At 39.1% G+C, this 27,085-nt stretch overlaps 1 protein-coding gene across 2 annotated transcripts in view; it reads left to right on the top strand.

Annotated features, from left to right (window-relative positions):
- The window catches only part of LOC110466291, a 69,173-nt gene that overhangs the window by 30,028 nt on the left and 12,060 nt on the right, over window positions 1–27,085 (top strand). For both annotated transcript variants that reach the window (XM_021522708.1, XM_021522701.1), the window contains one exon: window positions 844–5,473. In XM_021522708.1, coding sequence (XP_021378383.1) covers window positions 880–5,473 — 4,594 coding nt within the window. In that variant the 5' untranslated portion in view covers window positions 844–879. The remainder of the gene's footprint in view (window positions 1–843; window positions 5,474–27,085) is intronic.

Genomic DNA, 27,085 nt, shown 5'->3' with positions numbered 1-27,085 from the left:
CTAATGAAGTTTTACCTGGCTATACAGGTGCGCTACCTGGTGATGTGAGGTATACAGTCGGTATTTACCGCCTTCGCATTCGTCATCTGTTTATAACTTACTTGTATTACACACACACAGGTGCCAACGCCCGTGTCCAAACGTTTACAATTGAATTACTTGCCTGTTGAAGTGTTTACATCGACTAGTGATAAAAAGCCAATCCTTAGGAAGATTTTATGTTTAACCTACTTAACTAAAGGTACATTATTGAAATTTTGTTTGCTAAGTACTGCTGATTATTGCTTCATCTTTTGCCATAAGTACCAATTACCCTTTCACCTTAATACATCAATTAAATTCGGTAATTGGCTCTTGTGTCATATTAGAATTTGTTCTCGCATATTTTTTGTAGTGAATTACGATACCGATTGCCCATGCTAGCTAGCGACCGATGTTTTCAAAGAGCGACATACAATATGTATGTACAATAAAGGTGCATGCAAATGGCCGATGTGTTCATGAAAATTGTCAATATATTACTATTTTGTTAATGGCACAACATTGATAAACATTATCAGAATATTATTGCTACAAGTATTTAACTAGAATGTATTTCATGTAAGCTATCAAAATGATCTAGATTTTTGTTGCATATAATTAGACATCTTATCTAAATAAAATGATTTTAAATCTAATTTCCTATCAGTAATATTTCTGCACGAACTAAATGTGGTTATCAAATATATCACCTCAATGCACATGTGGCGGGTACATCACTGATCACAATACTTCTAACTGTGCTTTGATTACCAGTGCTTGCAATTTTCAATGAAATTAAAAGATTTTTGTTTTCTATTTCAGACACAAACTGCTCCAATTTGACGATACAACAAGCCAATGGAGACGGAGGAACTGGACGATCTGGCTGACGTACAGTCTAAAGTCCGCAGCAACTTCGTCTCAAAATTCTCTCTCTTCAAACAACATGGCGGCACGTTGTCAGCGCTCGATTCTAACACAGGGTTGCCTCCCCCTACCTACAGCAGACAGATGTCTCATAGATCATCGTCTTTGTCATCTTTGTCGACAGATTCTGGGTTCCCAATGTCCTGTGGTTCCCCCTCCCCCACCACTGATGTTACTTGTTTCGAGGACATTGACCGGAAGCTCCGACGAACGTCAAGTACCATGACGTCACCGATATCACAAAAAACAGTGACATCGTACAAAAGTCTGCCGTCACCAACACGCTTCATATCTGTCTTCACTCCAAAGTGCAATTCTAGTTCAGAGCGTTCCGATATAGAATCGTCATTTTCTAAATTTCAAAAGTCCAAATCGCTTTCGATGTCGAATTTGGCAACACCAAAACTTGTGCTTCACTCACAAGAATTTGACAGCCAATCTGACGTGTCTAAAACTTCGACTGTTGATAATGAACAGAGTTCTTTTCATCAAAATTGCTCAATTAATCCGTGTTCTAGCGCTATTGAAAAGGAACGGAATGCGTCACTACCAGTCAGTTTTACGTTTAGAGAGTCGCGTCCTGCAAAGCATTACGCAGACAAAACACAAGCTGACGACATAAGGTCGGAGAAACATTCCAATAGGGACCATTGTAGCGCAGATAACGTTTGTGAAAAGTCTCGAAATTCTGACATGTGTGATTCGGCATACCCTCTTAAAACATCGTCTCCTAGAGTATCCCGATCGTCTCGTCCTATTGGGTTTCCCGCGGATTTTCGGAAGTCCTTTGCCTCCTCTAGTCATGATGTGTCCGATTGTTCCCAGCCCTGTAGCCGCGATACTATGACCGCGCAACTTAATGCCAAGAATGCGGTTGAATTAAATTATGGCGATTATTCAGACATTGACACTGTGAAAGTCAGTGCCCCCGCACAACATAATCCAGAGAGATTTTTAAAACGTTCTAGCTGTCCAGATCGAGCTGTTACTGACTCCTCAATACCTGGTGCTGACCACAGGAATTTAAAAGCAGAAAGGACTGGGGAAAACCACACTGGACATCGTGAAGTCCGCCATACGAGTATTGTGAACCAACCAGAGTTTCATACAAGACTACCGTTTACGATTTCAAAATTTGAGGACACTTCGAAAACAGTGAGGAAGAGAATTCCGCCTGGAATGGTTGCAGACATGAGGCAAATGTTTTCTGCACCAATTAGAAGGCGACAAACCATGCCGGTTTTATCGGATATAAAAAAATACAGAACTTTGCAAACTTTTGATTTCCCAACAGTGTCGAATAGCGGCGGCATTAGTGGTGCTTCAACATCGGAAATGACTTTACCCGGAAGTTTCTCGGAAACAGACGAAGGTAAGGCGGAAAATACAGAGCGTTATTGCAGTGGTGATTCTAGTCCTGGAGGAAAAGGTGAAGTTGTTGCAAAAAATACAAACTCTGATGAGAATGGCATGAAAGTGGGCTTACAAACATCACAAAAACCAGACGATTTTATTAAAAAATGTGTTGTTACGAATGAACCCAACAACGAAAGTGACGATAACATTTCAGACGACAGTGAAACTGTGGAATTTAGTCCTGATTTAGAAACATCTGAATTAAACTTCTACATTAAAAATGGCAGTATATTGAATGAAGACGACGAGGAAAGTGACAATGATACTTCCGATAACGTTTTGGAGGAATACTCCGACGATTCTGATGATACTGTAGAAGAATGCAATATTTATGCTAGTAAAGACGACGTAACGTTCCGAGTCAGACAACCTGATGACCCGCCCTCCAAACTGACTACCCCCTCCTACACAGACAACATCTTAAGGCTCAGCAGAAACTCTCTAAATTATGATGACGTAGAATCGAAAGAAAATAAAACAGACAATACATCTGAATACAAGAAAAACGATGAAGAAGCAATGGAAAGTGTCCAAAGATATGGTGATACGTCGTTTGAAACCAAACAATTCGACGAGAGCAATGGCAATGTAGATGACGATAACAGGCCATTCCACGTTCCTCGTCGAAAGGTAAATATGTATTCTGTCATAAACGAATTCAGGGATACTGACAAACAATGGCGTCAATCAAATATGTACACGTGCATAGATTTACACACGGAATCACGCGAGGATGATAGCACCAATACACAAACTAAGGGCGTGGACGTACAGCGTAACGACAGGAATTTAGTCCACGTTGACAGAACGACCGGTTTACATACCGAACCTGTAGCAAGTACAGGTGAAACAGAGAGTAAAGTAAAACGTCGTTTGAAGAATGACAAGAAAAATGAACAAATACACCAGAAAGGTGGGATATACTGTTCCAGAATCAACGTTTCACCTGTGGCCATTGGAAATAAATGCACTGATGGAGAATTGTCCATTAATAACACGCCAACGAGGTCCCATGTCACCTTTGATAAACCGCGAGCAGACGATAAAGTCACCGAAGCGTGTCCGACTGCGGGCGAAAGGGATAAACCTGAAGAAGATCACGTGGCCTTAGCGAATAATACATCGCCACAGGTGGAATCAAAACAGTGTCGTACTCCAACAGTCGTCGACCTATCTAGTGTATCCTCTACGTCAAAACCATCGGATTATAACAGGGATTGTTCTCAAGGAATAGACAGCATGCCTGAAAGATCAGCTGGTCCGAACAATAGCTATTCTGAAATTTCAGAATATTCAGGAGGAAAGAAAATAACAACAAAAACCTCGACAACCGACGTCAATATGAATGAAACATCTGAGGAGGCAAAACAAACACTGGCAATACTGACCGAGGCCATGTCAAAACTAAACGGCGATAACAACGACGATATCCTACCTGAGATCAAGCAATCTGTTGCTAAGCTAGACGGTGGTAATCTGGTCATAACGACCTTAACCCGTAAGATTATCGAGGAGGAGGAGGAGTCCGGCCGGGGAACCCCCCTCCCGGATTATAACGATGTGTTTTACGTCAGGGATCATAAAGGAAATATATATATGGTCGAGGATTTGACAGAGGATTCTCAGGAAAGTGCTTATTACAGCTCCTCTAACGTAAGTCAGGAAAACGATTACAATAGAATACACAACCTAAGGTCTGTTGGTCAGACCAACATTGACCACGCCACAGCCGAAGAGGTTCTGTTAGGGCTATATAACCAAGGTCGGAGCGGGGTTCAAATCGAGGAGATCGACGAAAACGAAAAGCAACTCGTCGTTCATAAAGGTAGTGCGGCTGTGGACTTAAATAATCAGTTTTCTGCAGATAGCTCGTTTAACAGACAGAGCACCAAATATGAATACGACATGGCGAACGGAGGTTCACAGATGCCGGCCCAGGCAGGGCCTCGCTCCACCTCCAAAATCAAGACGATCAAACAATCTTACGAAATGACGTCAGATGGCAGGAACAATAAAGATGGGCAACCAACCGAAGAGGATATCAAAATGGAGACAGAAGAAACGTCAACAATTAAGAACATGGATAGTTCTGGGTGTAAGACTATGTCATCAAGCTTCCGGTATCAGACCGATGCCAGTCTGTTACCGCCAGTCGCACCGGAAACTACCGTCTGCGTAATGCCTCCCCCTCCCATGATTCTACCTCCGGTACAGCCGAAGTTGGTGCAGCTTGATATGACACCGGTACTTCCGGTCAGCACGGTAGTGCCATTGGTGTCCATGGTTCCCGTGACAACCACCAAAGTCACTGAGAGGTCGAGCGACCGGATCGTAACCAGTACGGAGGATAACGACGCTAAAATGAAACTTTCTGAGCATGGGAGGCCCGTGTACAAATCCGTAGCTCTCGTGAAGGGGCCGTATGAAACTCCAAAATGGCAAGTAACGAAAACAAAGACTGAAAAGATTAATGAAGACACAGAAGATTCTAAGCGGTATAAACTTGTGCGTTCGCACGCGTCTAACGAGACGCAACAGAGGGAATTATCGTTTCAGAATTCCTCATCGAGGTTTCATGAGATAAGCGGTTGCGTAAACAGAGCGACCGTCAACGAAAACCAGAACATGTACAAGAGTGAAAATGTGGTCCACATGAACGGTGGTCCAGTGGTTGAACCCAAAATCCACCGGACTAGGATAGACGTATCATCGCCGCCGCTTCCTCGTATGGACTATGGGGATGGAGGCATGTGCGAATATTCGGAATCAAACAAGATCATCACGACACAAAAACTTCAATCGGAACCGGTATTCCCCGCTCGGGTGCCATCACCACCTAGGCTCTCAGCCTCATCAGCCGAGAAAGACATGATGGTTGTGCGAGGGAATATTCTCATAAAAAACACGATGGATCAGGGATTGGAACAGTTTGACGACAATATAAACATGTTTAGTAAGGGTTTTAGTATGTGTAAACAGAATCCGCTGTATCAGAGTGACGAGGATTTACAAAGACGGCTACTAGAGGAGGAGGAGAGGGAGCGAAGACGACAGATGGACCAGGAAGTCGCCTTCGAAACATGTGATCGATATTCAAAGACTAAACAAGGTAAGTAAAGGCCGAGACACGTTATAACCGATTGTTTGTCACTCAACATACAATCGTCATAATCCAGTACTTATATGCGCAGAGGTCCCACATAATGGGGGTCACTTAGCATGAAAACGCGTTATATAGTCTATATGTAAACAAAGGTCTCTTGTAACCGGAAGCGCACCCCACTTACAGTTGTAATGATCCGTGTATTTTTGTAATCCTACAACATTTCCGACATAAACCTCCTACATTATTTGTCGTCCCCCTTAACCGATCGACCCTGCATAACCTTCGATGTCGGTGAGCCGTTAAGATTTCAAATACAGTAATTTATCAATCTGTCATTTAACTAATCCTAAAGTCAATGTTACTAGAGACGTTTTCGATACAAAAGCACCGATGTTATTTATTCTGTGCGTCTCTGATATGCCAGTGCTAAGCCAGTCCCAGAACAGTGTCTTTTGCTGCCGATATATTTGTGGTCGCTGGGGAACTCTCCCTGCTATAGCAGTAACACCAGTGACGAGGATTGCTTACTATCTGTATGTGGGATTAATGTCGATACCTGTTACCTATTTACCAGTAAAAATCAACATAGTGTGTTCATTTGTATGTTTACCAACCTGCGTGAACTTCATGTAATACAATCGTACACTACACTACTGAAGTATACACATATTTAGATCTCCGTCCAGAGGTTAAGGGTTTTAGTGGACTACCTACGTACCCTGGGGAATTCCTTTAGAAATCAACGGCCACATATCGATACCTGGTAGGGTCACAAAGATGTCTCGGTGTTTATTTGTCCCCTAATTATAACCTTGGAGATTACAGCTGAGATTTACCGACACAATACAATAACTATGCACGGCCTCTGTACCTATAGATACAATGGGATACATTTACCTACTTCTATCGAACGCCAGAGTTCACAAGGCTATAAATACGCCAAACAGGGTCAGTCAAGCAACAAACTTACGGTACGTAAGTGGAAAGGTCAGTCAACCACACACTTTACGTGGTGGTAATGATATACTGGTAGGTTATACAGTGGCAGACCCAGGTGTTTTTCTTGGTGTCAGAACAACATCCCTTAGTCGGAGAATTTATGATGCAACGAGGGTTTTCATTGGTCAAAATGTTTGCATTACCAGACGACAGGCCTTGCACGTGATACAATAATGCATGCGCTCGCATCTATTCGCTATAAGTACATGCATGCAATCCCATTTTATAGAGAGGGCTATAGATTTTCAACCTGGTGTACTTAGCGTACTTTTTTAAGGACAGTCATGTATAGCATGGTACACGAGATACAAGTGTTGGATTTTATACCTAATAATTTAAAATACACGGAAACACTGAATTTTTTTATGGAAAAGGCACTGAAAATAGTGTCATTTACATAACGTGGTAAATTATAAGTCATACTGCTTACGGGCAGAAATAGTGAAAAGTAGTCGACTCGGGCCTGTCGGCTTCGTTAATTGATTCAATTACGATTTTTTCTCGCCTGCAATATACGATCGGTAAACGCGTTATACGTACAGACATTTGTCATTTCTTCAATTTTCAACTTCATTTCTCTTTACAAAATCATAAATATACAGAGAAAACATGTTTACAACAGTATACAATATCAAATGTAATATTTGAAATAAAAGTTTGATAAATTTGCATAAATTTTCTTAAAATTTTAACATTGTTTGTATTCATTAGTTCTGAGAACTGTACAAACAATTGACAAGTGAACGGAGTAAGTTACGTCAATATCGAGTCACGAGATGTTTATACTAGTATTTCCTGTACTCCTCGTACAGAACCATTACCATAGTACATGTATACATGACTACATGTACATCCAGCTGCTGTACTTTCCAGTGTAGTCCTCGGTACTTTTACATATATAGCACCTTATTTCACTTACCCCTCCAAAGCCAATAATTACATGTGTCACTACTACGACACCTAGCGGGGAGAGTGCGCTAACCTATAGGACGACTAGCACTGTTTCCTATATAAATGGATAAACTCCCAACAATATATACGTATTCGATTATATTCCAATGTCGCTCGAAACAGCCTCGTAAAGTTAAAATAGTATATTTCCTGGGAAAGAGAACACGATTTACGTAGACTTTGTTTTACCTAAGAGTTTATCTGAAAGCTCTCATCTATAGCGCGTGCAGTATCAACAATGTAAACATTTCTGTGGAGAATGCATAGATTACTTTAATCTACACTGAAACCTGTAAATAAACGTGTCTCTCACGAACTATTTTGTATGGTGTAAGCATATTCATATGTAGAGATACACTGATTATATAGTGATGGTGTGAATTGGTTATTGGTACAGCAGTGTAGATACACAGTTTATGTACCTCAGGCGATATCGACCGTATGTAAATTATAAGTTATCGTCTGTGGAATGTACGAGTGAAGGAGATCAGTTTGACATTTAGTGAACCACAGATCACGCACTAGTTTTAAACTTCCAGGTTAAACATTGGACACGACTGTGCGGTGTAATTTAACTCCTTACAAGACATGAAAGCTAAACTGGTTTTACAGTGTTAAGTTGTTTTTGCAGAAAAAAATGGTCTTCAATTATGACACGAAGTAATGAGCTACTTCCTCACTAACTGGTTCGAATTTTAATGACTTCACTGCATGTCTATGTAGTAATCACCCCTCGTTATAGTTGTCTATATACTTGAAGTAATCACCCTTCGTTATAGTTGTCTATAACTTGTAGCAATCACCCCTCGTTATAGTTGTCTATATACTTGTAGCAATCATTCCTCGTTATAGTTGTCATTATACTTGTAGTAATCACCCGTCGTTATAGTTGTCTATATACTTGTAGTAATCACCCCTCCTTATAGTTGTCTATATACTTGTAGCAATCACCCCTCGTTATAGTTGTCTATAAACTTGTAGTAATCACTCCTCGTTATAGTTGTCTATATACTAGTAGTAATCACCCCTCGTTATAGGTGTCTATACACTTGTAGTAATCACCCCTCGTTATAGTTGTTTATATACTTGTAGTAATCACCCCTCGTTATAGTTGTCTATATACTTGTAGCAATCACTCCTCCTTATACTTGTCTATATACTTGTAGTAATCACCCCTCCTTATAGTTGTCTATAAACTTGTAGCAATCATCCCTCGTTATAGTTGTCTATATACTTGTAGTAATCACCCCTCGTTATAGTTGTCTATATACTTGTAGCAATCACCCCTCGTTATAGTTGTCTATATACTTGTAGTAATCACCACTCGTTATAGTTGTTTATATACTAGTAGTAATCACCCCTCCTTATAGTTGTCTATAAACTTTTAGTAATCATCCCTCGTTATAGTTGTCTATATACTAGTAGTAATCCCCCCTCCTTATAGTTGTCTATATACTTGTAGTAATCGCCCCTCGTTATAGTTGTCTATATCCTTGTAGTAATCACCACTCGTTATAGTTGTATATATACTTGTAGTAATCACCACTCGTTATAGTTGGTTATATACTAGTAGTAATCACCCCTCCTTATAGGTGTCTATATACTTGTAGTAATCACTCCTCCTTATAGTTGTCTATATACTTGTAGTAATCGCCCCTCGTTATAGTTGTCTATATCCTTGTAGTAATCACCACTCGTTATAGTTGTTTAAATACTAGTAGTAATCACCCCTCCTTATAGGTGTCTATATACTTGTAGTAATCACTCCTGTCTATACACTTGTAGTAATCACCCCTCGTTTTAGTTGTTTATATACTAGTAGTAATCCCCCCTCCTTATAGTTGTCTATAAACTTGTAGTAATCACCCCTCGTTATAGTTGTCGATATACTAGTAGTAATCACCCCTCGTTATAGTGGTTTATATACTTGTAGTAATCACCCCTCCTGATAGTTGTCTATATACTTGTAGCAATCCCCCCTCGTTATAGTTGTCAATATACTTGTAGAAGTCACCCCTCGTTATAGTTGTCTATATCCTTGTAGTAATCACCACTCGTTATAGTTGTATATATACTTGTAGTAATCACCACTCGTTATAGTTGTATATATACTAGTAGTAATCACCCCTCCTTATAGGTGTCTATATACTTGTAGTAATCACCCCCTCGTTATAGTTGTCTATATCCTTGTAGTAATCACCACTCGTTATAGTTGTATATATACTTGTAGTAATCACCACTCGTTATAGTTGTATATATACTAGTAGTAATCACCCCTCGTTATAGTGGTTTATATACTTGTAGTAATCACCCCTCGTTATAGGTGTCTATACACTTGTAGTAATCCCCCCTCGTTATAGTTGTCTATAAACTTGTAGTAATCACCCCTCGTTATAGTTGTCGATATACTAGTAGTAATCACCCCTCGTTATAGTGGTTTATATACTTGTAGTAATCACCCCTCCTGATAGTTGTCAATATACTTGTAGCAATCACCCCTCGATATACTTGTAGTAATCACCCCTCGTTATAGATGTCTATATACTTGTAGTAATCATCCCTCGTTATAGTTGTCTATATACTTGTAGTAGTCACCCCTCGCTATAGTTGTCTATATACTAGTAGTAATCACCCCTCGTTATAGTTGTCAATATACTTGTAGTAGTCACCCCTCGTTATAGTTGTCTATATACTAGTAGTAATCACCCCTCGTTATAGTTGTCAATATACTTGTAGTAGTCCCCCCTCGTTATAGTTGTCTATAACTTGTAGCAATCACCCCTCGGTATAGTTGTCTATATACTTGTAGCAATCACCCCTCGGTATAGTTGTCTATATACTTGTAGTAATCACCCCTCGTTATAGTTGTCTGTATACTTGTAGTAATCACCCCTCGTTATAGTTGTTTGTATACTTGTAGTAATCACCCCTCGTTATATTTGTCTATTATTCTATTATGGCAACACTATAAGAGAACAGTTCCCGAGGGAAAGGGTCATAATAGATTTAGTACATCACCAGAGATCACATGTACTATACGACATTTCAGTCACGTGACCCTTGATAGCCTCATCACCAGTGACCGTCATCGTCATGGACGTATACTGTAAAATGACGTAACTCGTACCCAAAATGCAAAAGAACCAAGACACTTTAATCGAGCAAAGCTACTACTGTTTAACAGAGCTTAGATATTGCTTTTTACATTTAGTGCATACATGTACTTGTTTTGACTCGAAACAGGTTTGATTACCATATATTTTACAACGCTCTATTTGATGTGTGAGGCGAAATAAATATCAATTTGACCATCAGCCCTAATTTTCCCCGATTCCTAACTTGTGATTCGTTAAGAATATCCAGAGTTTTTTTCTTTCATAGTAACACTTACATATTGTATCGGGTTTTAAAGGTCTTGTTTTGTGAGAACAATACGTGATTGTATAATACGGACTTAAATAGCAGGGTCTAATGTAATTCAACTAAGAGCTATCCTGAGTATTTTACAGTATGGGTAAGGTCTCTGTTTATTGTTCGAGGTGTCTGTTTAGTGTTCTAGGTATCTGGTGGTTGTATGTTGTATCTGTTTAGTGTTCGAGGTCTCTGTTGGTTGTATGTTGTATCTGTTTAGTGTTCGAGATATCTGTTGGTTGTATGTTGTATCTGTTTAGTGTTCGAGATATCTGTTGGTTGTATGTTGTATCTGTTTAGTGTTCGAGATATCTGTTGGTTGTATGTTGTATCTGTTTAGTGTTCGAGATATCTGTTGGTTGTATGTTGTATCTGTTTAGTGTTCGAGATATCTGTTGGTTGTATGTTGTATCTGTTTAGTGTTCGAGATATCTGTTGGTTGTATGTTGTATCTGTTTAGTGTTCGAGATATCTGTTGGTTGTATGTTGTATCTGTTTAGTGTTCGAGATATCTGTTGGTTGTATGTTGTATCTGTTTAGTGTTCGAGATATCTGTTGGTTGTATGTTGTATCTGTTTAGTGTTCGAGATATCTGTTGGTTGTATGTTGTATCTGTTTAGTGTTCGAGATATCTGTTGGTTGTATGTTGTATCTGTTTAGTGTTCGAGGTATCTGTTGGTTGTATGTTGTATCTGTTTAGTGTTCGAGGTATCTGTTGGTTGTATGTTGTATCTGTTTAGTGTTCGAGGTATCTGTTGGTTGTATGTTGTATCTGTTTAGTGTTCGAGGTATCTGTTGGTTGTATGTTGTATCTGTTTAGTGTTCGAGGTATCTGTTGGTTGTATGTTGTATCTGTTTAGTGTTCGAGGTATCTGTTGGTTGTATGTTGTATCTGTTTAGTGTTCGAGGTATCTGTTGGTTGTATGTTGTATCTGTTTAGTGTTCGAGGTATCTGTTGGTTGTATGTTGTATCTGTTTAGTGTTCGAGGTATCTGTTGGTTGTATGTTGTATCTGTTTAGTGTTCGAGGTATCTGTTGGTTGTATGTTGTATCTGTTTAGTGTTCGAGGTATCTGTTGGTTGTATGTTGTATCTGTTTAGTGTTCGAGGTATCTGTTGGTTGTATGTTGTATCTGTTTAGTGTTCGAGGTATCTGTTGGTTGTATGTTGTATCTGTTTAGTGTTCGAGGTATCTGTTGGTTGTATGTTGTATCTGTTTAGTGTTCGAGGTATCTGTTGGTTGTATGTTGTATCTGTTTAGTGTTCGAGGTATCTGTTGGTTGTATGTTGTATCTGTTTAGTGTTCGAGGTATCTGTTGGTTGTATGTTGTATCTGTTTAGTGTTCGAGGTGTCTGTTAGTTGTATGTTGTATCTGTTTAGTGTTCGAGGTATTTGTTGGTTGTATGTTGTATCTGTTTAGTGTTCGAGGTGTCTGTTGGTTGTGTGTTGTATCTGTTTAGCGTTCGAGGTGTCTGTTGGTTTTATGTTGTATCTGTTTAGTGTTCGAGGTGTCTGTTGGTTATATGTTGTATCTGTTTAGTGTTCTAGGTATCTGTTGGTTATATGTTGTATCTGTTTAGTGTTCGAGGTATCTGTTGGTTTTATGTTGTATCTGTTTAGTGTTCAAGGTGTCTGTTGGTTATATGTTGTATCTGTTTAGTGTTCGAGGTGTCTGATGGTTGGATGTTGTATCATTCTCTAACTCCAAGCAATGTGAACAGCATTCTCACGACAAAACTCCTGATATACTTGTGCTCAATTATATCGATATTCCAGAATCAAAATGAAACCGAGCTGGATATGTGCCAAAGATTTTACCGCAGTTTTAATTAAACGACGTACATCAATTCTGTCCTTCTCTGACACATTTGTAATTATATATTTCAGTATCATATTGATCAATAGTATTTATTTAAGGGAGTCTGTTTCGCTTTAGCATAGTGTTTACCTGAAGTGCCAGTTTAAAATTAGATTTAGTACTCTGCTGTAGTATGTACTTTGATTTCGTTTTGATTTAGTCAGATATCAGTTCATTGTGTTTCATGCTGGTCCATTTTCAGTGACCGGAGGTTTTTCAGGTGGATACTATTAAAAAAGTACAAGTATGATAAGCCCATGCGTTTCGGGAGGGAGAGCGTATCCTACTTCATCGACGACACTCGCCATGTAAATTCAGGTCAAATCCATGAAATGCCATGTTCTCAGATTCAGCACTCTGTCAGTGATAACCAAAGCTAAAGGCAAACTAATGAACTTTTTTTCAAAAAATCATTCATATCACACCAAATAATCATATATTTCCCTATGAGATCATGATGGCGGTCATAAAACTTGTCCATAGTTTCCATCAACCTGCATCTTCGGAAACCCTGTGTTGTAAGTTTGTCCGTCAGCTGTTGACATCTATCACGGAAACCCTGTGTTGTAAGTTTGTCCGTCAGCTGTTGACATCTATCACGGAAACCCTATGTTGTAAGTTTGTCCGTCAGCTGATGACATCTATCAAGGAAGTCATGATATTCGGAGCAATCTCTTGAGTACCGAATCAACTACCTGTAAATACCATAGGTAGAAGAATGATGGATGTTACTGTCAAGAAAGGGAATATTCACGATCAGAAAGTCGAAATCTCCCCGCTTATCGTACAGCGTAGTAATTAACCTTCGCTGTTACATGTAGTCATATTGTATAGGTAAGGGGCTGAAGTAAAAGCATATGTAATTTCCCTGATTTTAAACTCAAAATGTATATATGATCAATGCGGTTAATACATTCCTTGTCATTTAAAGAGAACACACCGTTGATATATATGCATGTGAAATCGAAGGACCGGGTAAGGAATTGTTTACAAACCTAATAAGCTCATCAATAAATAAATGAATCGGCCCAAAGAGAAACACATTCTCCCCGTAGAAATACCTACTGTCTGGTGGAAAATATTGACACCGAACTCACCAAACTTATTGTCAATCAGGAACCCACTCATTCTCAATTTTTTTAAATTTGTAATCATGTGTGGTAATCATCGCATTGATTATGTAAAAATAACTTGCATTGTTGGCATTTATAAATTAAGATTTCCTCTCTTATGCGGTAGGTTACAATTTCCTTGCCTTGTTTTAAGAGTGCGTTAAATTAGAGGTGTTACGAGTGCCTTTACCGCCTTGGAAAAGAGGTGATACGAGTGCTCTAGTTTAATATAAAATTGTTCTATTTAAAGTTAATAGGTATATGACTAGATGATAGGACAACATATTATATTTGAGTTTTTTGTTCTGGATCTAGCTTGTTGATTCTTATCAAGTGTAAGGTGGATGATATCAGAATTTTGTGTAACCAGTTGATCTTTAAGTGTGTAGTGGCTGCTTTTTTGTTAAAAGTTGATCCAGGTGCAGATCCAAGATTTTGTCGGGTGGGGGTAGGGGTGGGGGTAAGGGTCAGGCCCAGCCAGCGTAACTCCTCGATCTAAGTGTGGTACAATAGACGGTACCTGATATGTGTTTAATAGCAGTGATCTGGCGCTCTTGCCATATAAATGCCTTATATGTACATAAAAAAAAGCTTCTGTTAGTCGCTTAATTTAGGCCGTTAAAAGATAACGATCTCCCTGACAGATGATTATCTTTAGAATTGCTTTATGAAAGGTGGTTAAGGCGGGAAATATGGCTGTCCTCATTTAAAGCGCAGTTTAAGCACAACTTTATCAAAGGAATCTAAACAACGTTGTTTTTGTCGAAATCAGCCAACTTTGACACAATAACTACCACTGACAAAGGTGTGCCGTGTCGAACCTTTCTGTTGTTACAAAGTGTAATGTAACTCCCCCATAGTAAGTGTACTGGTGCACAAAACCGATCCACAATATTTGTGAAAGTCGATATTGCTACCTAGGAATTTACTAAATCTAGCAAATTTAGACTTACTCGCATATTGGATTTGTTTGGGCCCCGTTGTACGTTAATGTAGATTTGGACCCCGTTGCACATTGATTTAAGTGTATGGGTTTTGCTATGTTGTGTATCAATTTGTGTGTATGGGTTTGTTGTGTAGTAATGCATGTATATTGGTCTTTTGTGTATTATTCCTAATATTGTGTGTGTATAGGTCGGTTGTGTCTGTTGTATATTACTGTGTGTATGAGTCTGTTTATTGTGTGTGTATATGTCGGTTGTGTCCGTTGTATTAAAATGTGTGTATGAGTCTGTTTATTGTGTGTCTATAGGTCGGTTGTGTCTGTTGTATATTACTGTTTGTGTGAGTCTGATTATTGTGTGTGTATAAGTGTGTTGTGTCTGTTGTATATTACTGTGTGTATGAGTCTGTTTATTGTGTTATTATAGGTCGGTTGTGTCTGTTGTATATTACTGTGTGTGTGAGTCTGATTATTGTGTGTGTATAAGTCTGTTGTGTCTGTTGTATATTACTGTGTGTATGAGTCTGTTTATTGTGTGTGTATAGGTCGGTTGTATATTAGTGTGTTTATGAGTCTGTTTATTGTGTGTGTATAGGCCGGTTGTATATTAGTGTGTTTATGAGTCTGTTTATTGTGTGTGTGTAGGTCGGTTGTATATTAGTGTGTTTATGAGTCTGTTTATTGTGTGTGTATAGGTCGGTTGTATATTAGTGTGTTTATGAGTCTGTTTATTGTGTGTGTATAGGTATGTTGTGTCTGTTGTATATTATTGTGTGTATGAGTCCGTTTATTGTGTGTGTATAGGTCGGTTGTATATTAGTGTGTTTATGAGTCTGTTTATTGTGTTATTATAGGTCGGTTGTGTCTGTTGTATATTACTGTGTGTATGAGTCTGTTTATTGTGTGTGTATAGGTCGGTTGTATATTAGTGTGTTTGTGAGTCTGTTTATTGTGTGTGTATAGGCCGGTTGTATATTAGTGTGTTTATGAGTCTGTTTATTGTGTGTGTACAGGTCGGTTGTGTCTGTTGTATATTACTGTGAGTATGAGTCTGTTTATTGTGTGTGTATAGGTCGGTTGGATATTAGTGTGTTTATGAGTCTGTTTATTGTGTTATTATAGGTCGGTTGTGTCTGTTCTATATTACTGTGTGTATGAGTCTGTTTCTTGTGTGTGTATAGGTCTGTTGTGTCTGGTGTATATTATTGTGTGTCTGAGTCTGTTTATTGTGTGTGTATAGGTCGGTTGTATATTAGTGTGTCTATGAGTCTGTTTATTGTGTGTGTACAGGACTGTTGTGTCTGTTGTATATTACTGTGTGTATGAGTCTGTTTATTGTGTGTGTAGAGGTCGGTTGTGTGTGTTTGATTGAGATTGCACTACAGTGGGAGATCGAACAACAGTGGTGACTCGGCAGATCATTTCAGTTACGCTCAACTTAGTAGTTTTACGTCATTACGACTACGTTACTCGTAGAGACAGGGTTTTAACGTCTCTTTTGAAATCAAATGTGAATTTTAAAAACGATGTTCGCGAGATCCGTGTTGATTATCGATGTCTCATGTATTGTGTAACGTAAGTATAATCCTCTGATCAACATTCTTTTTTAATGCGATTTAACGCGAGATAAAAAAAAAAAAAAAGCCGCATAGAAACTTTCTATTGCCTGTCTCCGGGCTTCCTAGCAGGCAATGTGTGCAGAACAACCGCCACCAGCACGATCTAGTTAGAATGGTGGAGTAAAAAACGACAATCTTTGTGAGATTCTATCCAGTGAAATCCGCGCCAGCCACATGTAAAATTGAATTCAGGGTCACCGTTGAAATTTTGGATGTCATTTAATTGGTTCACGTGTGCGACAAAAGACTGTAGCCGGGAAATCCGGAGTTATATGCTGAATTTATGGTGTGCGTGTTTCCTCGGTGTTCGCAATTTTTACAATCTCTTCCTCCATTACATTATAATTACAGTCGTGTTTTGGCCTCCTGTACGTGTTTTGGCCTCCTGTACCTCCTGTACGTGTTTTGGCCTCCTGTACGTGTTTTGGCCTGCTGTACGTGTTCAGGCCTCCTGTACGTGTTCAGGCACCTCAACAACTACCTGCTTGGCCTTTGTTTTAGATGACACACTTATCGCCTCGGCGAATTACTCAATATTTGGAATGCTTTTAGTTCAACTGAATATAGCAAAAGATGTCAGAAAAATGAAATTTTATATAAAAACTATATAAGTGCGCAGATATAGTGTCCTTCATTAGCAGATCGAGCAGTTTTTATGGTAAATTGTGTTCAGAAACAGCAGTCCATGTTATATTAGATAACAAAAACATCAGTCATAAGTCACCAATTTCAGAAAAATTTAAGAAACAGCAGTCATGGTTCAATAATTTAAGACACAACAATCATGATACACCATTTTCAAAAACAACAGTCAAGGTACACCAATTTTAGAAACAACAGTCATTGTTCACCAACTTCAGAAACAGCTGTCATGGTTCACCAATTTCAGAAACAGCTGTCATGGTTCACCAATTTAAGAACCAGCAGTCATGGTCCCACCAATTTCAGACAACAGCAATTTATGGCAAATCGTTTTAAGAAACAAAAACCCTCAATACTGAGCGTGACCGTGTTTATTAGCAGTTCTTGATGAAATATGTTTAATAACAACATTATTTTATTTACTGTTCAGAAAAAAGTAGTTTATGTTAAATCGGTTCAGGACGATAAGCCTCTGATAATTCATGTTCAGAAACAGCAATCTATGGTAAGTCGTTGTTAGTGAAGTTTGATAAAGAGAGTCATATGTTCTGGTAAACAAAGTTTGCTATGAGGGTGTTAAGAGAAGCATTGCCGAAAAAGAACATGGGTTGAGTTATTAGATCTTTGTCACGTTGAGTTTGAAAAAAAGACCGTGTGACATACCTCTTTAACGAAATATTTTACTTTAAGTATGATTATTTTATTTGTTTATACTATGACAATGACTGGTTGCTATTTCTTCTTCCCCAATATGGCCGATTAATAGTAAGCGATTAATTTTACACTCTATGGACCTGTGTATACATGTATGTACAGTCGCTGTAGGCACGATTAGCACACAGGCACGTACACAATAGCAAACCTGTTACATCATTTACATGTGCCAGGGTCTGTTTTCAAACCATAAAGATTTCCCAGCTATAAACGATGATCTTGAGTCATAAAACGAGGACTGACGCCCGCGGTGAATAGGCGACAGACAAACGTGGTGACCCCGTATAGGCAGTACATGTTAGTGTCGCTCTGCCTAGAATTCCGCTATAAAAGTAGTTATCGCCCTTGTTATTACTTTTTGCTTTCGATATTTGGAATATTCAAAGGTAAGCCTGTTGCTCATATCGTCGTTCTGTTTTGTCATTCCTAGAGTCAAATGTATACAGGGAGGACAGTTAAACGTGATGACCTCTGTAAAAATAAACTTGGTGCTCTCCAAAGATGACCTCTGTGAAAAAAATCGATAAATGTTTTGACTTCAGTAAAATGATCAGAAGCTGGTTGTTGGACAGTTGGTGATGAGGTATTTGGACAGTTATGCTTCCGCGAAAGAGAACTACTTTTTGTATCGCATATTGAAATGGTAAATTTCAGTTTTTAGCTCACCTTGCCCGACGAATACCTTTGGACTCATCAGACATCAGGATAGATAAAAAAAAACTCCGTGTAACAAATAATCAGGTCTCTTTCTTATCGAGGTGTTCTATCTGTCAATATGTCGGCATCGTCAGTGACTTTAAGTTATATATGGTATACATTTTGAACTGGTTGTGGTGCTGCTGAACGTTCTGTTTAGGGGCGCGATATACCTGGACGTTTTATACTGCATGACTGTGTGTTGTGGAAGGTTCTGTTTAGGGGCGCGATATACCTGGACGTTTTATACTGCATGGTTGTGTGTTGCGGAAGGTTCTGTTTAGGGGCGCGATTGGCGTGGACGTTTTATACTGCATGGTTGTGTGTTGCGGAAGGTTCTGGTTAGGGGCGCGATTGGCGTGGACATTTTATACTGCATGGTTGTGTGTTGTGGAAGGTTCTGTTTAGGGGCGCGATAGACCTGGACGTTTTATACTGCATGGTTGTGTGTTGTGGAAGGTTCTGTTTATGGGCGCGATAGACGTGGACGTTTTATACTGCATGGTTGTGTGTTGCGGAAGGTTCTGTTTAGGGGCGCGATGGACGTGGAAGTTTTATACTGTATGGTTGTGTGTTGCGGAAGGTTCTGTTTAGGGGCGCGATTGGCGTGGACATTTTATACTGCATGGTTGTGTGTTGCGGAAGGTTCTGTTTAGGGGCGCGATAGACGTGGACGTTTTGTACTGGTTGTGTGGTGCGGAAGGTTCTGTTTAGGGGCGCGATAGACGTTGCCGATGTTATCTATTGGAGAACACTGAAGTAACTGTCATATCCTCTTCAATACTGAGCGTTATCAGGTCTGGCGCCTCTGTAGGTCAGTCCGGGGGGAACACACTTCTCACGCCGTCTGCCCCGGGACGAGATTTTCCTAGAAATTCCGTACATGTAAAATGATATTTATGTCAGTCGGGAATCTTGGTGATATTATCGGCATGTTGTATTACACTATTACTGTATTGCGCCTATTGGTCTCTTTACCAGTAGATACGCTGACGTTTTATATCTTGGCGTAAGAAAGAAAGAAATTCTAAACATATTTTTTCTTATTCTTGATCACCAATTTCGAGTTTTCAATGATTTTCATTATTTAGATTAAGCTAATTTTGGGACTCAGATATTTGAGTACCATAACCATGCTTCCTCTGTGATATTCACTAACTCGTGAAGAACCAATCCTATCTCAAACGATGGGACTCATCAAATTTATAAAAATATTTTCAAGACTCGTCTGAAACAATTATCAGGAAACATCACTGTTCAACTTTAAAAAAGATGTTACGGGCTCGTCTGAAAATATATCAACGCAAATCACTGTTACATGTAAGTGCATCCATGTTTACTGTTTCAAAACGTCTACATATTGTAATACAGATATAACCTGATTGTTCACTCACACAAGAGTCGATTGCCAGGTGAACTTTACATGCCTGCTAAAGATAGATTGCATATAAATGTACCAACACTACTGTATTACTTAAAAGGTTCAAAGAGTTCGTACGCATTCGGAAATACTCTTTAATTAGATAGATGTTTGAAAGTGAACGTGTCAGAGATTTCTGTCACAGTATCAGTGTGACGGTGTCAAGGAGTGGGATTCCCGTGCAGATAGTGGGATTCCCGTTACGATGTCGGAGAGTGGGATTCCCGTGACAGTGTCAGAAAGTGGGATTCTCCTGTGACGGTGTCAGATAGTGGGATTCCCGTGCAGACAGTGGGATTCTCGTGACAGTGTCAGAGAGTGGGATTCCCGTGCAGACAGTGGGATTCCCGTGACGATGTCAGAAAGTGGGATTCATGTCAAGTGACGGTGTCAGAAAGTGGGATTCCTGTGATGGTTTCCAAATAGCATGCACTTGTCAAGCTTAACATTCACTGGAATGTACCTGGGGACTACCCTAGAACACAATCACAGTAAACCAATACAACACTACTCATCTAAGAGATTTTTGTGGTGTTTTTACCACCATTATTAGGTGATGGTAATGTCTTATGATTTTCCAATAATCTAGAAAGGCATTAGGTTGAATTTAAGTAAATACATCATTCTTCTCTCTATTATTGTCCCTGTGTTACGTAATTGTTTTAATACATGTAGACACATCTGCAGATTACAAAGCATATATGTGAGCCGCAAATCTGGACGATCCATGGTAGGTGGCGCCCAAGTGTGGAACATGTAGTCAAGCATATTTAACAATTTACAAACCAATCAGAAACACAAGTAAAATTATGAATATTTCATAAACGGCTTTATTTGCATCATCATGGAATATGTGTGTACATGTATGTCTAAATTACACGACTGCTTTAAACCTTAAAAGGATACCAATCACGTATTTTAATTCGATGGGAACTACAGAGTTGCATGCTCACCACTATACATCTGCGGTATGTACAGATGATCCGTCTGAACGACTTCCGGTAGGCATAAAGGGCGTCAAATGTCCAACCTCCCTCGGGGGATACAAAGCCGCGTGTGCATGAAGTAGTCCTTGTGTAAAAATAGCTGGTGCAGCGACGCCCTAATGACGCAGATATGGTAGGTCTGTGGGGAGTCATCGTGGAACAGTGAGAACGCGACAAATTCTTACATAACCCCACTGGTTTACGTGTCTACTCATGTTTGGACTAACTAGAGTGTCGTCATCCCTGTTTAGCAAAGTCACAGATTATGACGTTAGTCACCTATTCTGACGGCAGAGCGACAAATTCTGAAGAGTTGTCTGCGGAAAGCGGGACACTACCGAAAGGAAATGGCGTTTCCAATATTTTGTCCAAACCTGTTCGGAATCAATACACATTTGTAGCAATCAGATATCACATGTAAACTCATTCATCCTGCCTCGAACTTCGGTAAACTAACAAATTGGACCAATGGAATAACAAACTCGCGTCAGAACATAGAAGCATAAAACTCACTGTAAGTGCATGTGTACTCTCTCTTTGATGCTGAGATCGGATCAATGAAAAAAACTCTTATTAGAATGGAAGGAGCGAGATAAGGAGGAAGGATTTAAAATATACCGATATTCGGTACTAGAACTGAGGTTTAAACAAGTTTACAGACTGTCCCAAATAACACGATGATCTGTGTGCTGAACAGGAAAACATGCGAGTTCACGGGATATGTATAGTTAACAGCCAATTGAGTGTTCCATCGAGGGCATGAGTTGGATCTGATTATTATTGAAAAAGTCTTCTTAACCTGCGAACTTCTAAGTTATTGAAGCGTGAAAAGTAGGTCAAATACAGCATCTACAACCTGCATTCAGTAGAGCAACCCCAGCTACATAATTGATACGAATTCAATCCATGTAGCATCACTAATTTATAAGATATTGACTTCGCAATTCTTCTAAACCTGTAAAATGGACGGAAGGAGTCTACTTCAATATCCCCTACCGACAATGAAAAAGAGTCGTTAAAATTAAGTGCAGGACCGATGGCGTGCTGCATTATGGGTCAGGCTTATCACACTATAACTCAGGCTTATCACACTATGGGTCATGATTATCACACTATGAGTCAGGATTATCACACTATGAGTCAGCATTAGCACACGTTTAGTCAGCATTATCACGCTATGGGTCAGCATTATCACACGTTAAGTCAGCATTATCACACTGTGAGTCAGCATTATGACACTTTGAGACAGGGTTATCACACTATGAGTCAGGCTTATCACAAGTTTAGTCAGGATTATCACACTATGAGTCAGGATTATCACACTATTGATCAGGATTATCACACTATGAGTCAGGATTATCACACTATGAGTAAGGATTATCGCACTATGAGTCAGCATTATCACACGTTTAGTCAGGATTATCACATAAAGGGTAAAGATCATCTCACTATGAGTCAGGATCATCAGACATTTAATCAGGATTATCACACTTTGAGTCAGGATAATCAAACTTTGAGTCAGGATTATCATACTATGAGTCAGGATTATCACACTATGAGTCAGGATTATCACACGTTTAGTCATGATTATCACACTATGAGTCAGGATTATCCCACTATGAGTCAGCATTAGCACACGTTAAGTCAGCATTATCACACTTTGAGTCAGCATTATCACATTATGGGTCAGGATTATCACACTATCGGTCAGCATTATCACACGTTAAGTCAGCATTATCACACTGTGAGTCAGCATTATGACACTTTGAGTCAGGGTTATCATACTATGAGTCAGGTTTATCACACGTTTAGTCAGGATTATCACACTATGAGTAAGGATTATCACACTATTGGTCAGGATTATCACACTATGAGTCGGGATTATCACACTACGAGTAAGGATTATCGCACTATGAGTCAGCATTATCACACGTTTAGTCAGGATTATCACATTATGAGTCAGGATTATCACACTATGAGTCAGCAATTTCACACTGTGGGTCAGGATTATCACATTATGAGTCAGGATTATCACACTATGAGTCAGCATTATCACACTATGAATCAGGATTAGGATTATCACACTATGAGTCGGGATTATCACACTACGAGTAAGGATTATCGCACTATGAGTCAGCATTATCACACGTTTAGTCAGGATTATCACATTATGAGTAAGGATTATCACACTATGAGTCAGGATTATCACACTATGAGTCATCATTATCACATTAGGAGTCAGAATTATCATACTATGAGTCACGATTATAACACTTTTAGTCAGAATTATCACACTATGGGTCATCATTATCACAATATGCGTCAGGATTATCACACTATGAGTCAGGATTATCACACTACGAGTCATCATTATCACACTACGAGTCAGAATTATCACACTATGAGTCAGGATTATGAATCAGGATTATCACACTATGAGTCAGGATTATGAATCAGGATTATCACACTATGAGTCACGATTATCACATTATGAGTCAGGATTATCACACTATGAGTCAGGATTATGAATCAGGATTATCACACTATGAGTCAGGATTATCACATTATGAGTCAGGATTATCACACTATGAGTCAGGATTATCACACTACGAGTCATCATTATCACACTACGAGTCAGAATTATCACACTATGAGTCAGGATTATGAGTCAGATTTATCACACTATGAGTCAGGATTATCACACTATGAGTCAGCATTATCACACTATGAATCAGGATTAGGATTATCACACTATGAGTCGGGATTATCACACTATGAGTAAGGATTATCGCACTATGAGTCAGCATTATCACACGTTTAGTCAGGATTATCACACTTTGAGTCAGGATTTTCACACTATGAGTCAGCATTATCACACTATGAGTCAGGAATATCACACGTTAAGTCAGGATTATCACACTATGAGTCAGGATTATGAATCAGGATTATCACACTATGAGTCAGGAATATTACACTATGAGTCAGGATTATCACACGTTTAGTCAGGATTATCACGCTTTGAGTCAGGATTATCACACTATGAGTCAGGAATATTACACTATGAGTCAGGATTATCACACGTTTAGTCAGGATAATCACATTATGAGTCAGGATTATCACACTACGAGTCATCATTATCACATTACGAGTCAGAATTATCATACTATGAGTCACGATTATAACACTTCTAGTCAGAATTATCACACTATGGGTCATCATTATCACAATATGCGTCAGGATTATCACACTATGAGTCAGGATTATCATACGTTTAGTCAGGATTATCACACTATTGGTCAGAATTATCACACTTTGAGTCAGCATTATCACACTATGAGTCAGGAATATCACACGTTAAGTCAGGATTATCCCACTATGAGTCAGGATTATGAATCAGGATTAGCACACGTTTGGTCAGGATTATCACATTATGAGTCAGGATTATCACACTATGAGTCAGGATTCACACTACGAGTCATCATTATCACACTACGAGTCAGAATTATCATATTATGAGTCACGATTATAACATTTTAGTCAGAATTATCACACTATGGGTCATCATTATCACAATATGCGTCAGGGTTATCACACTATGAGTCAGGATTATCATACGTTTAGTCAGGATTATCACAATATTGGTCAGAATTATCACACTTTGAGTCAGCATTATCACACTATGAGTCAGGAATATCACACGTTTATTCAGGATTATCACACTATGAGTCAGGATTATGAGTCAGGATTATCACACTATGAGTCAGGATTATCACACTACGAGTCATCATTATCACACTACGAGTCAGAATTATCACACTATGAGTCAGGATTATGAGTCAGATTTATCACACTATGAGTCAGGATTATCACACTATGAGTCAGCATTATCACACTATGAATCAGGATTAGGAGTATCACACTATGAGTCAGTATCACACGTTTAGTCAGGATTATCACGCTTTGAGTCAGGATTATCACACTATGAGTCAGGATTATCACACTATGAGTCAGGATTATCATACGTATAGTCAGGATTATCACACTATTGGTCAGAATTATCACACTTTGAGTCAGCATTATCACACTATGAGTCAGGAATATCACACCTTTAGTCAGGATTATCACACTATGAGTCAGGATTTTCACACGTTTAGTCAGGATCATCACACTATGAGTCAGGATTATCACACGTTTAGTCAGGATTGTCACACTTTGAGTCAGGATTTTCACACTATGAGTCAGCATTATCACACTATGAGTCAGGATTATCACCCTATGAGTCAGGAGTATCACACGTTTAGTCAGGATTATCACACTATGAGTCAGGATTTTCACACGTTTAGTCAGGATCATCACACTATGAGTCAGGATTATCACACGTTTAGTCAGGATTATCACACTTTGAGTCAGGATTTTCACACTATGAGTCAGCATTATCACACTATGAGTCAGGATTATCACCCTATGAGTCAGGAGTATCACACGTTTAGTCAGGATTATCACACTATGAGTCAGGATTATCATACGTTTAGTCAGGATTATCACACTATTGGTCAGAATTATCACACTTTGATTCAGGATTATCACTCGTTTAGTCAGGATTATCACACTATGAGTCAAGATTAACACACTGTGAGTCAGCATTATCACACGTTTAGTCGGGATTATTACACGTTTAGTCAGGATTATCCCACTGTGAGTCAGAGTAAACACACTTTGAGTAAGGATTATCACACTATTAATCAGGATTAGGATTATCACACTATAAGTCAGCATTATCACACTATGAGTCAGCATCATCACACTATGAGTCAGCATTATCACACTATGAGTCAGCATTATCACACTACGAGTCAGGATTTTCACATTATGAGTCAGGATTATCACCCTATGAGTCAGCATTATCACACTATTAATGAGGATTAGGATTATCACACTATGAGTCAGCAATGTCACACTGTGGGTCAGGATTATCACATTATGAGTCAGGATTATCATATTATGAGTCAGGATTATCACATTATGAGTCAGGATTAACACACTTTGAGTCAGGATTATCACACTATGAGTCAGCATAATCACACTATGAGTCAGCATTATCACACTATTAGTCAGCATTATCACACTATGAGTCAGGATTATCACACTATGAGTCAGCAATGTCACACTGTGGGTCAGGATTATCACATTATGAATCAGGATTATCATACTATGAGTCAGGATTATCACATTATGAGTCAGGATTATCACCCTATGAGTCAGGAGTATCACACGTTTAGTCAGCATTGTCTCACTGTGGGTCAGGATTATCACACGGTTAGTCAGCATTGTCACACTGTGGGTCAGGATTAACACACGTTTAGTCAGCATTATCACACTATGACTCAGGATTTTCACACGTTTAGTCAGCATTATCACAATGTGAGTCAGGATTATCACACGTTTAGCCAGCATTATCACACTATGAGTCATGATTATCACACTATGAGTCAGCAATTTCACACTGTGGGTCAGGATTATCACACGGTTAGTCAGCATTGTCACACTGTGGTAACTCAGGCTTATCACACTATGGGTCATGATTATCACACTATGAGTCAGCAATTTCACACTGTGGGTCAGGATTATCACACGGTTAGTCAGCATTGTCACACTGTGGGTCAGTATTATCACACGTTTAGTCAGCATTGTCACACTGTGGGTCAGGATTAACACACGTTTAGTCAGCATTATCACAATGTGAGTCAGGATTATCACACGTTTAGCCAGCATTATCACACTATGAGTCAGGAATATCACACGTTTATTCAGGATTATCACACTATGAGTCAGGATATGAGTCAGCATCATCACACTATGAGTCAGCATTATCTCACTATGAGACAGCATTATCATACTATGATACTATGAGTCAGGATTATCACACGTTTAGTCAGGATTGTCACACTTTGAGTCAGGATTTCACACTATGAGTCAGCATTATCTCACTATGAGACAGCATTATCATACTATGAGTCAACTATGAGTCAGCAATGTCACACTGCGGGTCAGGATTATCACATTATGAGTCAGTATTATCATACTATGAGTCAGGATTATCATCCTATGAGTAAGGATTATCACACTATGAGTCAGGATTTTCACACGTTTAGTCAGCATTATCACAATGTGAGTCAGGATTATCACACGTTTAGCCAGCATTATCACACTATGAGTCAGGATATGAGTCAGCATCATCACACTATGAGTCAGCATTATCTCACT

Source organism: Mizuhopecten yessoensis, unplaced genomic scaffold (genome assembly GCF_002113885.1).
Source record: "Mizuhopecten yessoensis strain PY_sf001 unplaced genomic scaffold, ASM211388v2 scaffold1633, whole genome shotgun sequence".
Classification (NCBI taxonomy): domain Eukaryota; kingdom Metazoa; phylum Mollusca; class Bivalvia; order Pectinida; family Pectinidae; genus Mizuhopecten; species Mizuhopecten yessoensis.
Note: the sequence above shows the minus strand (reverse complement) of the source record. Positions and strands in the feature narration are given on the sequence as shown.